This window comes from Carassius carassius, chromosome 45 (assembly GCF_963082965.1).
Source record: "Carassius carassius chromosome 45, fCarCar2.1, whole genome shotgun sequence".
Taxonomy (NCBI): Eukaryota; Metazoa; Chordata; class Actinopteri; order Cypriniformes; family Cyprinidae; genus Carassius; species Carassius carassius.
Window position 1 is genome coordinate 17903237 of NC_081799.1, and position 15065 is coordinate 17918301.

Consider the following 15065-nt stretch of genomic DNA (forward strand, 5'->3'; position numbering starts at 1 on the left):
TTTTTTTTACATGATTTGATAGCAATATAATGGACAAATGTTGTGTTTTGTGGCTTAAACAGCCGCATCAGTAGCAACTGCAAATGCGTCCTGTGTGAAAGCACAATGAGTCCATGCTGCTTCAGCATCACATACGTAACGCACTCGGACTGCAAACGCACTGCAGACGGATTATATGTGAAACAGGCGTTAGTGTTGAAGCAGACATTTCAGGTTTTGTGAACCTAGGAGAGGAGGTAATTCTGACTTTGCTATGACAATCTGGCGCTTCTGAATCAGCTACTGGAAGTTTTGTTATTAGTTTAAGTATTTGCTATTGAATGTTCAAATGAGTTTTACTAATCACATGTGTGTGTGGATGCATGCTGTAAGAGAGCGAGAGAGCGAGAGAGAGTGAGACAGAGTCTCACAGTGCAGTCAGCTGTCTTAATTGTCAGTGGCTTGTATACTGCAAACACATACGAGCTTCATCAATGTGTCTGTCACGTGACTTTGTGTCTCTTTCGGGTTTGAACTGAGGGTAAAACTAAGGACATTATTAACTGTCTTTACATTTATTTTGAAAGATGAAGCTCGCAGTTACGGAAAGGGGCATTACATTTCCGACGAGTGCTTGCAGTGTTCCGCCAATCACAATGCACTGGGTCAGTTGGCCAATCAGAGCAGACAGCGCTTGTCGGAAGGAGGGACTTTGTAGAAAACTATGCATTTGAGAGAGGCAGGGCATAGAGGACCCACAATAATGTACAGCATTTGAAAAACTAATGCGTTTTTTGAAAATTAAAGCATGTCAACATATTCTGTTACTCCAAATACACCAAATAACGATCTTTAAAAAAGCATCATATGACCCCTTTAATAAATTTAGTTTTTACAGTGAAAAAGGTCTAAGCCTTCATATGATGGCACTAAAATGCTTAAATTGAGAATATTTGTTTTGTTCCTAACAAATACATATAACTTACCAGATCCTGCCATTGGTTATGAATTAAACCATAAATGATCTAACTCTGTCTTGGCTTCACCATTTTTGTGCCTAATGTAACCCTATATGCCCTCCTATATTTACCCCAGCTGAGACATTGATTTGAGGTCACAATTAATCCAGTAACCAGCCATTATCAAAAACGGTAGGTTATGTTAGTGCGCAGCATTTTAGCGGTGCAGTTTTTTCTATGCAACAAATTCACTTGAAGTTATTTGCAAAAACATCATTCTATGCTGAAGACTTTGAATGTGATTTTCATGATTTTAGCATTGATTATTGACCTCCTCCTTACCTACCCAAACACAGCTGAGGTTTAGGATTGCAGTAGGTCTATCCCGCATGCTTAAGTTTCGTCTGTGTCTCGTCTGCTTCATGTTGTAATTAATCCCCCTCTGTGTTTGAACCACAGTATTTGTGATTATATATCAGTGTTCTTATATCTGTGTTCCTATATGCACATTATTGTGTATGTGTATAGTTGATGTATATGTGTTGTGTTACTTGGGTAAAGTGATTCTGTAATGTGTTTAATTTTATGCTTGTATAATTCAGTCTAAATCACTTCAGTCTAAGAACGAGTGATTACGCAAATAGCTGTCTCTTTCCACTCCCTAGTTCACAATGAAGTGAATTGTTCAATTCTGCCATTTTGTATACATTTTTTTTGTGCATTGTTATTGTAGCTTTTAAAAAGAGTGGTACTATTTTGAAATATTAGTTTGTAGATTTCTGGTGCTTCTCAAGGCTTTATTGACATAAGTGAATATAGTGAGCAGCCTATGCTCACTGGTGCCCTCTAGGGTTTCGGTGGGACAAATTGGTAAGCATATGTAATACTGAACTGGGCAGTGGAATGAAACAAAAAAAATAACTAAATTTCTTGCTTATGTCTTACAGAAAGGGACGAAAATATAGCAGTTTTCACTAACATTATAACATGAGAAATTTGAGGTAGTTTTTCTCTAAGCTCTTTAATCAGTTGCTCTCTTTCACTTACTTTCTCTTTCCAGTTCTAATCAGATTGCTGCTACACTAAACCTGTGATCAGTGTCACAACATGTTCATCTATATGTAATGTGTTGCTGCATATTTCTTTCCTTCGCATAGGCGAGAAGGTCATGGCTGACGATGAGTTCACTTGTGACCTCTTTCGCTTTCTGCAGCTCCTCTGTGAGGGTCACAACAATGGTGGGTCCTTAAACAGAATGTACAGTCAAATATAGTGCACATGAAAAATATGTACTGTGATTTATTGCAGTTTCAATTTCTTGAAATGAGTCTTGAATTTAAACACTATCATATTGTTCAAAACCTATATGATGTTGGTTTTTTTACTGTTAAACACAAAAAGTGAATTTGAAGAGGCAAGTTTCAAGAGTTTAGGGAATGTCATTGTTGTACAGATTTAATGTTTAACCATCTGTGAGTTCACTTAACTTTAGACTTCCAGAACTACCTGAGAACACAGACAGGCAGCACCACCACCATCAATGTCATTATCTGTACAGTGGATTACCTGCTTAGACTACAGGTGAAGTCTTTTTACCCTCAATAACTGACTAATTCAGACAAAGTTAAGCACTCTCAGTAAGCACACTTATTGCTTTGTTGGTGTTTATTTTCTCTTTCCAGGAGTCTATCAGTGATTTCTACTGGTATTATTCAGGAAAAGACATAATAGATGAACCAGGCAAGAGGAACTTCTCTAAAGCAATGACTGTGGCCAAGCAGGTGTTCAACAGCCTTACTGAGTATATCCAGGTACATTACCTTTTTTTTTTTGATCATTGACATTCATAATATAATATAACAATATAATTTTCTCCAAAATCATATACTTATTATATTGCTGTCCTGTCATGTATTTAAGTTGTCCTCCTGTTTCAGGGTCCCTGCACAGGAAACCAGCAGTCTCTGACCCACAGTCGCCTGTGGGATGCTGTGGTGGGCTTCCTGCACGTGTTTGCCCATATGATGATGAAACTGGCTCAGGTAACCCATCTAAACTTGATTCCTCTGTTTATCTAATTTTTTTGTGTGTTTATTTTATCTGAATCACACTTTCTCTAGTAGCAAATGTGTGTAATTTCTACTAAAAGGGATTATGGTTTACTTAAGTGGCTAATAGAAAGTGCATGTTAATAAAACTTTAGTAGTTGCTTATGTATTGTAGAACTGTTTTTAATAATTAGATAACATGCTGAATTAAAGAACATGTTACATTCCTTTTTCAAACTTTAAATGACTAGTATGTTGGAATGTAATATTGTTTTTACTCTCAATGTTTTACTGATTAATTAAACTGTTTTTCATACACCGTATGCAGGGAAGAGTATGTATCACTCTTTTTATCTATTGAAGTGATTGTATTTGAGTTTTTCCCTTTATGTTCCAGATTCCCAAATCCAGGTTTTTTGAACCCAGTAGGCCTTTTTTTGACACAAAATCTAATTTTACTCTTCATTTAACATGCCAATTTCTGAACTTTCCAACAGTTCTGCAAAAAACAAAAACAAAAATCTGGCAAGTATGCAAACAAGTGGGTCAAACAGCCTGAGAAAATGAATGGCAGTTAACATTACCCAGAAAAACCATGTGTTTTCAACTTTATGTGAATTTGCTGTTTTAAAAAGTTTTGCCTCTTCTACACTTCTGCCTTTGGTGTGCTGTTTGATTATTAGAATTTTTTTTCTCAATCTCTTGTGTGTATGGAGTGTTTCTCTTTCTAGTAATTAACACCTGTTATTGTTACTGCATGCAATAACCTACATTTAAATGTTAAAATTTTTTACATTTTCCTGAACCAATCTGATAAGGTAACATTTCTTGTAAAGATGCTGATTTAATTGTTTTGTAACCATACCCTTATACAGTAAGCTATACCCTCACAAAAACATTAAGTTGTGTTTTTCCCTTTTTTTAAATAAATAATAAATATATATTATTTTAGTTTTATAAATCATATATATATATATATATATATATATATATATAAAAAAAAAAAATATATATATATATATATATATATATATATTTTTTTTTTTTTTTTTTTTTTTACAAAAGCTGCTGATTTAGATTATATATGTTATGGTACAGTGTATATTATACAGAATGTCATTGTGTTTTCTTGAAGGATTCCAGTCAGATTGGTCTTCTAAAAGAGTTGTTGGACCTTCAGAAAGATATGGTGGTCATGTTATTGTCTCTGCTGGAGGGTATGAATAAAATCTTGATTTTATCTCATCATCAGTTTCACATCATTCAGTCTAGACCTGATTAGCCTGTATGACTCTATATTTGTCAGGTAATGTTGTAAATGGCACCATTGCTCGCCAAATGGTGGACATGCTAGTGGAGTCCTCCAGCAATGTGGAAATGATCCTCAAATTCTTTGACATGTTCCTCAAGCTGAAGGACATTGTTGCGTCTGATGCATTCCGCGACTATGTGACAGACCTAAGAGGTTTGATATCCAAGAAGGATTTCCAGAAAGCCATGGACAGCCAGAAACAGTACACACCTGCGGAGATCCAATTTCTGTTGTCCTGCTCTGAGGCAGATGAGAATGAGATGATTCATTACGAGGAGTTTGCCAGTCGGTTCCAAGAGCCAGCAAAAGACATTGGCTTTAACATAGCTGTGCTGCTAACCAACCTCTCTGAACATGTTCCTCATGATACCAGGTTGCAGAATTTCCTTGAACAAGCGGAAAGCGTTCTAAACTATTTCCGCCCATTCTTGGGTCGTATCGAGATAATGGGCGCCAGCAGGAAGATCGAGAGGATCTACTTTGAGATCAGTGAAGTGAATCGTAAGCAATGGGAAATGCCTCAAGTCAAAGAGTCCAAGCGGCAGTTCATATTTGACGTGGTCAACGAAGGTGGCGAATCAGAGAAGATGGAACTTTTTGTCAACTTCTGTGAGGACACCATCTTTGAGATGAACATCGCTTCACAGATTTCAGAGCAGGATGAGGAAGAGAAAGAAGAGGACGATGAGGAGGAATCCGGAGGAGGAGATGAAGAGGGAGGTGGGGAGGAGGGCCAGCCAGAATCAAGCTCTGCTTTTTCCGATTTCATCCAAAGCATAATGAATTTCTTGGGCATGTTTACCTTTAGGAATATTCGCAGACGGTACTGTAGGCTCAGAAAGATGACCATCAAGGAAATTGTGGTCAAGCTTGCTACCTTCCTATGGACAATCCTCATGGGCATCCTCTATTTCATTTACAGTGTGTGTAAAGGTTTCTTCCTGCTCATCTGGCAGACACTTTTTGGAGGTGGTTTAGTTGAAGGGGCCCAGAACATCACCGTGACGGAGTTGCTGGCCAGCATGCCTGATCCCACGCAGGATGAGGTGCATGGAGACCTACCGGGAGAACCAAGGGGTAGAGAAGAGCAGGATACAGGAGGGATAACAGACTCAATGGAAGTCGGAGGAGGAGAGGAGGAGGATGAGGACATCCAAGAAAAAGACGGTGGGAAGATTCCTGGTATTGATACACCAGGTGGACTTGGAGATATGGGTGACACGACCCCTGTGGAACCGCCAACTCCAGAGGGCACTCCATTACTGAAAAAGAAAATGGTATGGTGTTTATTTAGCTGGATTCCCTGTGTTACTTCACCAGACTTCTACACAAATTTGTATGTGTCATGTTGTTTATTTTTTTTATTTATGCTGCAGCAACCAGAAGAAGCAGGACCTGAACAATCTCCTGCTATTGAAGAACTTCCTCCTGAGCCTGAGAAGGCAGAGTGAGTGACTCCCAAATGAAGGGAAAACAGGATATTGTAGTGTTTCTGTTCGATTTTTTGTTGTTTTTCTAGACGTATTTACAAATTCAGTGACCATCTTCCATGTGTAACAGCACTGAGAATGGAGAGAAGGCTGAGAAGGAAGCAGAAGTCAAGTCTGAGGCCACAACAGAAGAACCAAAACCTGAGAAAGCAGCTAAAGCAAAAAAGGAAAAGAAATCAGTCAAGAGAGCAGGATTTGAGCTCTGGAATGAGTTGGATGTTCAAAGAAATAAATTCATGGTAGGAAAAATTTTTTTTTTCTAAATTTGAGTTGAAACTTTGAGTTTTATTTCCAGGTTTAGTTACATTTTTACGGGTTTTGATTTGCTGTTAATCTCCACTTCAATCTACAGAACTGCTTGTCCCGTAACTTCTACAACCTTCGTTTCCTGGCTTTGTTCATCGCCTTTGCCCTGAACTTCATTCTTCTCTTCTACAAGGTTGGATTTTTACACTGTTTTACTGATTTCATTTGTGGTTAATTTGGACTTCTAGGCTTGATTACATGTGCATATGTTTAAATGTTTAAATTAAAATGGCATGCCTCACAATAATTTTACTTTTTAAATGCACGTAGAGATAAAAATAAAATCTGTTACTGTTAAGACTGTTACTGTTTTTTTTTAATTCTCCAGGTATCTGATACTCCTCCGATTGCTGATGAGCTTGATGGCTCAGGTATGTTTGAAGGCTCTGGGTTGTTTGAAGGCTCTGGAGTGTTTGAAGGCTCTGGGGAAGACTTTGAGGGCTCTGCTGGAGAGGATGGAGGTGGTGATGATGATGATGAGGAAGGTCCTGTGTATTTTTTCCTGGAAGAGAGTACCGGATATATGCAGCCCACTTTGTCCTGCTTGGCAATTGTGCACACCATCATTGCTTTCTTATCTATCATTGGATACAACTGCCTCAAGGTTTGGACCATTAGATTTACATTTTAGCACTTGAACTTGTGTCATTATCAGTCTTGATTCAGGTTGTTTTAATTAATTCTGAATATGTGCTATCAATTATTTGTGCTATCAATAAGTTATCCAGATGTTGTGGTCCGTTAGATTCCACTGGTCATCTTTAAGAGAGAGAAAGAGCTGGCAAGAAAGCTGGAGTTCGATGGTCTTTACATCACTGAACAGCCGGAGGATGATGACATCAAAGGTCAATGGGACAGATTGGTGCTTAACACACCGTAAGTGTGGAGATATATCTGGTTGACTAAAATGAAAGTTGAACTAGATTCTGTTTTGTGGTCAAACTGGTTTTTTCACATATGTGGTCTCTAATTTATGTCTCCTTGATAGACTAGTAAGTGTTCATTAGCAGACCTAGCCATTTTTATTCATAGTTTTCTTTGGGAAAATTGTTATTAAAACTCTTTATCATTGTTTTAGCTCCTTTCCCACCAACTACTGGGACAAATTTGTTAAGCGAAAGGTAAACCTATATTCTTCCTGTGCATTGGTGTGTAGGTTTAAAATATGTGCGTTTATGAAGCCATGTTGTTCTCGTTTGCTTTGGCAAGGTTCTGGATAAATATGGAGACATTTATGGTCGTGAGCGAATCGCAGAGCTACTGGGAATGGATCTGGCATCGCTGGATGTCAGCAAACAACAGACAGACAAGAAACCCAAAGAGCCAGACAACTCTATGCTTGCATGGTATTCAAAGTACATTACAAGTGACATATCATTCTATGACATTTTAAGATATTACATATAGGTTGTGTGTTATTTTTTTGCCACTAGTGGCAAAGTATTAGATTTTCCTTCCATATTATTTTTCAGGCTCACTTCCATTGACATCAAGTATCAGATCTGGAAATTTGGAGTTGTGTTTACAGACAATGTAAGTCTTTATTTTTTTTCAGGTATTAAAATCTACTGTATTTTATAAAATCGCAGACTTTGCCAAGCACAGTTCTAGTCAAGTGTACTAAAGTGTTCTCAATTAACAGACTTTCCTCTACCTGGTGTGGTACACAGTTATGTCACTTCTTGGACATTACAACAATTTCTTCTTTGCTTGTCACCTGCTGGACATCGCAATGGGTGTCAAGACCCTGCGAACAATTCTGTCCTCGGTCACACACAATGGAAAACAGGTACAGTCAGTACAACAAATTCAACTGGTTCTGAAAATCTGCACTTATACACCGGTTGACTCTGTTGGGTTGTTTCAGCTGATGATGACTGTGGGTTTGCTGGCTGTGGTTGTGTACCTCTACACTGTGGTGGCCTTCAACTTCTTCAGGAAGTTCTACAATAAGAGTGAGGATGAGGATGAGCCGGACATGAAGTGTGATGACATGATGACGGTTGGTCACTGCGTTATACATTATTAGTGTTACATTTTATTTTATTCTTCTTCTCTAATAGCTCATTTTGTCGGTAACACCTGCTGTATAATCCAACAAATCTCTCTCTTTTTTTTTCTTCAGTGTTATCTGTTCCACATGTACGTGGGTGTGCGGGCAGGTGGAGGCATAGGAGACGAGATTGAGGACCCAGCAGGGGATGAGTATGAACTCTATCGGGTGGTTTTTGACATCACCTTCTTCTTCTTTGTCATTGTCATCCTGCTAGCCATCATTCAAGGTTAGACTCATGTTTCTATTCAACTGCGCCAAGCAAATTAGCATTAAACCTTACATTTCGGAGATGTATAACTGGTTTTGAGATTTCATTTTCATTAGATTGAAAACACTAAACTGCAATTCACTGTTTTTGTTTGCACAGGTCTGATCATTGATGCTTTTGGTGAGCTGAGAGACCAGCAAGAGCAGGTCAAAGAAGACATGGAGGTACGAAGATCTTTACAAAATAAAAATACAGATTAAGTTTATATTCTTATTGATGTGTCTGATTATATACTTTGCATTGCTTCTTCAGACCAAATGCTTTATATGTGGAATTGGGAGTGATTACTTCGATACAACGCCACATGGCTTTGAGACACATACGCTTGAAGAACACAACCTGGCCAATTACATGTGAGCAATCAAGTTTTCTGATGTTATACAATCTCTCCATCTTCGGACAAACAAAAACAATGCTTCTCTCTTCACTAGGTTCTTCCTGATGTACTTAATCAACAAGGATGAAACTGAGCACACTGGGCAGGCAAGACATGTCAAAATGTTCATAACTGCTAAACATGAAAAGCGATCTAAATATAACAGACATGTGTATGTGTGACAGGAATCATACGTGTGGAAGATGTACCAGGAGAGATGCTGGGATTTCTTCCCTGCCGGAGACTGCTTCAGGAAACAATATGAAGACCAGCTTGGATAAAGCTTTTCTGTTTTGTACAGTACATAGCTTTTAACAAAGCTAGTATGATATTTGTGACAATCCATGATTTATGTAAAATTATACATAGAAATATAGACTTGCACAAGAGTATAAGAGTCTATACCAGAGCATAATAATAATAATATACACTCAGAATGCACTCTATTTATGCATAGTAAGTGTTTTTGGGTCATTTTACAGTATCTGCTCATTTAAAATGTTAATGTGCCTAAGACCTATTCTAATGATTCTTTAGCATGTCAAAATATTTATTTCAAAATTTTAAGCATCCCACTTCAAGATCAGCTCAAAATATACTGTGAAAAATTTTATCAAAATATCTTAGTTATCACAGACATTGTGAAAATTCCAATCTTTTTATTCAGATTGTAAAAGCATTACATTCTTGAAGCATCATATTTGTCTTTAAACATATAATCATCTTAAAATGGCAAGTTCACATTTTTAAAAGTATGTTGAATGTTAAAAAATTCTATGAGTACTACAGACGAGCAAAACGCTAAAAGTGCAAAAATAAAGCCTCAAGAAAACACACACAATGAATAAACAATTAATCAAGATACATTTGTTATCAATGTTGTATAATTTTAAGTTTTAAGGTGCCTTTTTAGGGCCTTTTGCAACATGGTATGAAAAAGTTTTGGAGCTAGGTCTAGTCGAAGTGAAACTTCTTCAACTACTTTACAAATTGCCAGCAGCATGATTCACAAATATCACTCAGCTAAATAATCAGATAATACTAGGTTGCTAGGTGATGGGATTTTCCCGAGAAGTACACAAATCAGATTCTAGAATTTACATAGTACTAAGTATATATGTTATCACAGACACATTTTACACTTTGTCACAATTTTTACAATGGTCACTGCTTGCAAAAAAAGCCTTGCTTCGGGAGATCCTACAGAAATCTCACCTACATAACTGTGGAAAACAGCAAACATAATATTGCAAGTAAAAAATATACTTTTGACACAAATAAAAACACATGACCAGTATGCTGCTACTCAGCCTGACTTAATACAAGAAAGAAAGAAAAAATCCAGACTATATAAAACACAAAAAGGAACAATTTCAGTTTCAAACACTACATTACCCTGCTTTAACATAAGAAAACAAATCAAATGTTTATCATTGCTTGTTCCAAGTTGATTATTTAAGTGCAAAAATGTATTTTCAAAATGCCAAAACAGGATTTTACTTGGATTCATCATAAAACATATGCATCACCCCTTTTTGAGGTGTAAATATTTTCTCTTTTCTTTTCAGGATTTTAGTTTCAAAACTAAAAGTCAAAGACACTCATTTCTAAACTCTCGACTTTAATAGCTTCCGATTAAGATGAAGATTTAGACTGGATTATCCACTTGCGACAGATCTTGGGGTTGTATGGTTTCAGAAGACCCAGGTATGGTGGAGGCTGATGAGTAGCTATGCATGCACTGGTAATCTGATGACAGGTCTGTTGGGTTTGAGAGGATGCTTTCGCTGTCAGTGCTGGACTGGGACACTATCCTGTACTCGCGCACAGGACAGGCACGCTCCGTGAAATTGGGTTTGAAGCCATTCTCCAGATCTTTAGGCATGGACAGCCATTTCTGCATGACAAAAAAAGATTGAATCTCACATTCCCTCTTTACCACTGTGGGTTAAAGAACAAATTAAAGCATGGTATATGGCTGATAAAATAAAAACTGTTTCTTACCTCAACATTGCCATCATAATTGTCAAACAGGGCTGCAAGGTATTTGCTTACATTTCGTCCTGCATTTGGTACCACTGGTATTAAAATTATTCTTAGCCTAAGAAAAGTTAGATATTAAATTAGCATAAACAAAACATTATTGCAGCATTAAAAGATAACGTTTACAGTGGAAAATTAAAATGTGTATTTAAAAATGGTTAAAAAACAGATTCAAACCTCTCGCTATGGACGAGCAAGCAGGACAGTATGATGAGAATAACTGTGGCTCCTGCTGTACACAGCACCAGTGACATCACAGACATGGGGAAACCACCTGGGGAAAAGAGTTTCCTTTAAAGCCACTGCTGTAGTTTTAAGAAGTGCTTTTTTTTAATTATTTAAGCCAAAACCTTTGCAAACAAATGACATTTATGGTTACAGTTAAAAAAAAAAGTAACTTGTTTAACTGACAGCAGGTCTGTAACACTACCCACACTTGTGGCCTTTGCCACTTGAGACTCTGCACTTGATAGGAAGATTAGCCAGCAGATATGAAAAATGTTAATTTTAAGTGCCATTAATGCACTTCCTTGTGGTATTTGAGGCATCTTTTATGTGCATTTTGTTCAAAGTTTACAACATTATAAGCATCACGATTGCTAAATTGTGTCATCTGTTACATAAGGCACTACTGAATAGACATTCTGAAGTACTTTATTAATTTTTAACCCTATATAGATCATAATGCAAGTCAACAAGTGGGCAAGTGCAAAGACTGCAAGTGTGGGTATTGGTACAGGCCTTGGCCCTTGTGCACCCTATTTTGCAACTAGTAAGTCAGTCAGTTTCTTTGAATATACTTTATCTAGTTATAAGTTAATTAGTAAATTTTAGTTTTTAATATTTAGCATTGTAACAGGAAGGATTGACACAAATATTATGTAAAAAAAATAAGGAATATATCAGGATTATTTAATTCTGTCATAGTGAAGTTAGAGTAAGAGACTAACGTTACGCCTTTAATCACTGAGCAGTCTCATTAGACCTAACTTAGTACGTAATGTATATTAATAATCAAATGTGAAACTGGTTGTGGAAAGATTTTAAATGACAAATTCCTCGCTTTCAACATGTAAATCGATAATAATAATAATAATAATAAAAATAATAATAATAAAAAAACATTCAGTCTGGTAAAGCATCATGGAATATGCTGCAGTGCGATGCGAGTGTGAGGCTGAGAGCGCGCACAGGCAAGACGTCACGCTATATTTTCGCATTCGATGTAACGTTATAAAGTATGTAATGCGCTTGCAGCTGTGACTTTGTCTGCATCTTTTTGTCTTTTAAATCGCAGCACACTAGGCAGATAAAGCACTAGGAGACTTGTAAAACGGATAAGATACGTTACCTGAGGTGTCGTTGGTCTTTAAAGATCCCCAGTAGACAGGCTCACTCCAGTCGCTCCAAAACTTGGACTCTCCGCAGGATGACTCTATTCGGGCCCTGACCTGGAACTCATAGCGTTTTTTTGCGGGGAAAGGCAAACTGAAAGTAGTCCTTCTGCCTGGAGTGGTGTTCTAGGGAAGAGAGATGTAAACTTTGTCGTTTGGTGTTTGATTGTGAGACAACCGCAAGTTGAGAATGCATTACAATGACAATTTGTACAACATGGTCCTTGAAATTGATTAGTCGTCAAGCACTGGGACTTTCTCTTTTATCCCAGCAAACACTTTAACATTTAATAAGCAGTTCCAACCAGATATAACATATGTAGTAACCATTATTATTATTATTATTATTTAAATACTAATTGCTCTGTTATTATTTTTGGAATTTCTACTGAACGTACTCTGCATGATACGTCATTTAGCCGATAGGTGGCGACAAATTAGTATCTTTTTCAACAATGATTACTACATTAAAGAAACAAGCGACATTTTCTTACAAATGAGTCATTGAATAATTCACCCAGTCAGTGGTGGAATGGCCATCTGGAGCACAAGGATTTTTCCGGTGGGTCATTGTACAATGTAGGCCAGACCATTGAGTATTTATACGCAACGGGCTGGCCTACATTGTACAATGGCCCACTGGGGAAAAAATATATAATAAATTATAATAAATAAATAAATGTCCATCGGCCCAGACAAATGGCCCTCACGGCCACTTGAGTAAAACAGTCTAATTAATTTAGTGTGCTCCGGCTCAGTGGTGCTCAAAAGCCCTCGTCCATGTCAAAATGTTTGAAATAGCCAGTCAAATCGAAGGCAGCGGGGTTTACTGTTCACAGAAGCTGAGTGGCACACCACTTGAATGAGGGAATTTAGTGTAACAATAGTCAAAGTACCAAAAAAATAAATAAAACCTTGTAAGGCATATTTAGATCAAGAACCATTAGAGGACATTCAAGTACTATTTAAGGATCACAATGCAAAATCAATCAATTGATTTTTAAAAACACTTTAGTTGCATTCGATATGCTCTCTGTGTATATAAAACCACTTTTGTAAATTTATTTTGATGTGATTTCAGTATCAGTACATGTTTCTTATATCATTAATCCATTAGAGGCCATATTCAATTTAAATTAAATTTATGCATTTAGCATACTTAGTGCATGCAGGCTAACATTTTTAACCTATAACATTATCATATGAAATGAATACCTATACAATGTCCATGTGTTTCAAATGTGGCCAATCATAGTTTGGTTTCACAGAACAAATTTCATACCTTCCATGGATTGTTGTCTGTCCTGTGACGAACTTCACTCTCAATGCAGCTGTCGTTCTTTGAATTATTCCAGTACAGCCATAGTTCAGTGTCTTTTTTCTCCATCACGGACAGGTTGAACGGAGGGTTAAGCTTCACTGATTACCAATACAATATGTAAAGTTTCAATTCATCAACCGGTCAATTATTGTCAAGTCATAATAAATAGGAATAATTTCTAATACCATATTCTTTGAGCTTATGTTCCTGCTTTGTCACCAAACTGCCATTGTCACTGTACAGCCATGTAATTAAGTCATTAAACCGTTGTGGTTTTATGTAGGGGAACTTGCAGACCGCATTAACACCATCAATCCTTAGATATTCTGGACAGTCCAAAATTTCCTTATGAGTAAACCTGAGAAAGAAAACACACTGTTGTCAGTTCGGAAACCTCGATCCAAAATTGCAGGTTTTCTATTTTGTTCAACATACGTACATGCTCTTGAAAATGTAACGGTGCTCATGCTCAGTCCATGTGCAATTAACATAGTCCAGATTTATGATAAGACAGTTAATTTCTGGGTGAAGAAGAGAAAAACAATATAGTTAAAACTTAAATGCACTTTATGTAATCATGTTATATATAAATGGCACAGTATTGCAGCTTGTAGGTTGTCAGTAGAGGATGCTCAGCCTGTGAGGACTGGAAAGAAACGTACACAGACAGGAAATATGTACATTTTCAGTCAAAATCACAGATTTATACAGTCTTACTGATTAAAATTAAATCATAGCTTTACATGTGAATTTTTTGAACATTTTGATAGTCATTATATGGAAAAACTGAACTGAAAGTGTTGTAGGCTCAAGTCAAAACTGTCTTTGGTTGCGTGTACGCATCATGGCCACAGAGAAGCCATTTTGGAAAGCAAGCATATGAATATTGTCAACTATTCAGACGACAGGTTGCTGAAAAATTTCACAATTTCCTGAGGAGTATGTAAAGGTCACGTCTGCTGATGAAATAATTGCCATCAGGAGACATTTTTAGGCCTTATATATGTTAACAAATAAGATTATTTCATCTTAACTGTTGTACAACCGCATACTTCCGTAGTTTTAAAGAGCATAATAAAACCACGAAAAGGGGAAGAAATTAATACAAATCCAACAAACCCTACCCTGTTTTGTTTAATAGTTTAGAAATTACTTTTGTAATCATTTTTTGTATTTTAATACCAGGTTTGTGTTTTGTAAAGGCAACATAATGTAAAATCTAAATAATTACAAAATAGTGCAGCTGTAAAATACTCACTTGGCTGGGAGGACGCAGAAAATGCAAAGGAAGGAATGTTCCCAAGGAAGAGACTAACTAAAAGTAATATCATCTTGGACAGGGTCACATAACGCACTTGTTGTTTAGGTCTGTTTCTGTCTTCCTTGTTCAAACCTTTATGTATCTGCTGAATGTATCTGTGTGGGCTGACGTTTGCGTGTGAGATTTCCTGTTCAAAGAACCCACATTCTGCCGATTGCCTGTTATGAAAATAACTGAATGCTACATTTGTGT

The 15065-nt window shown here is 36.9% G+C and overlaps 2 protein-coding genes across 2 annotated transcripts in view; one reads left to right on the top strand and one right to left on the bottom strand.

Moving 5' to 3' along the window:
- Window positions 1–9658, top strand: part of LOC132127002 (ryanodine receptor 1-like) — a 46313-nt gene extending 36655 nt beyond the window's left edge. Inside the window, exons 85-105 of the mRNA XM_059538621.1 lie at window positions 2096–2176; window positions 2431–2519; window positions 2621–2749; window positions 2876–2980; window positions 4122–4203; window positions 4293–5575; window positions 5675–5745; window positions 5859–6027; window positions 6141–6227; window positions 6423–6698; window positions 6840–6970; window positions 7173–7215; window positions 7304–7440; window positions 7567–7627; window positions 7737–7883; window positions 7962–8096; window positions 8220–8376; window positions 8518–8582; window positions 8671–8771; window positions 8850–8901; window positions 8980–9658. Of these exons, the coding sequence (XP_059394604.1) occupies window positions 2096–2176; window positions 2431–2519; window positions 2621–2749; window positions 2876–2980; window positions 4122–4203; window positions 4293–5575; window positions 5675–5745; window positions 5859–6027; window positions 6141–6227; window positions 6423–6698; window positions 6840–6970; window positions 7173–7215; window positions 7304–7440; window positions 7567–7627; window positions 7737–7883; window positions 7962–8096; window positions 8220–8376; window positions 8518–8582; window positions 8671–8771; window positions 8850–8901; window positions 8980–9075 (3497 nt within the window). The 3' untranslated portion in view covers window positions 9076–9658. The remainder of the gene's footprint in view (window positions 1–2095; window positions 2177–2430; window positions 2520–2620; window positions 2750–2875; window positions 2981–4121; window positions 4204–4292; window positions 5576–5674; window positions 5746–5858; window positions 6028–6140; window positions 6228–6422; window positions 6699–6839; window positions 6971–7172; window positions 7216–7303; window positions 7441–7566; window positions 7628–7736; window positions 7884–7961; window positions 8097–8219; window positions 8377–8517; window positions 8583–8670; window positions 8772–8849; window positions 8902–8979) is intronic.
- Window positions 9659–10283: 625 nt separating this feature from the next.
- On the bottom strand, window positions 10284–14967 carry il2rga (interleukin 2 receptor, gamma a). Its single transcript, XM_059538523.1, has 8 exons — window positions 14811–14967; window positions 13992–14073; window positions 13738–13910; window positions 13514–13650; window positions 12189–12357; window positions 11015–11111; window positions 10799–10895; window positions 10284–10691 (listed from the first exon to the last, which is right to left on the bottom strand). Exons 1-8 carry the CDS (start codon window positions 14881–14883, stop codon window positions 10443–10445), a joined length of 1077 nt encoding a protein of 358 aa, XP_059394506.1. The 5' UTR covers window positions 14884–14967; the 3' UTR covers window positions 10284–10442.
- Window positions 14968–15065: the final 98 nt, after the last annotated feature.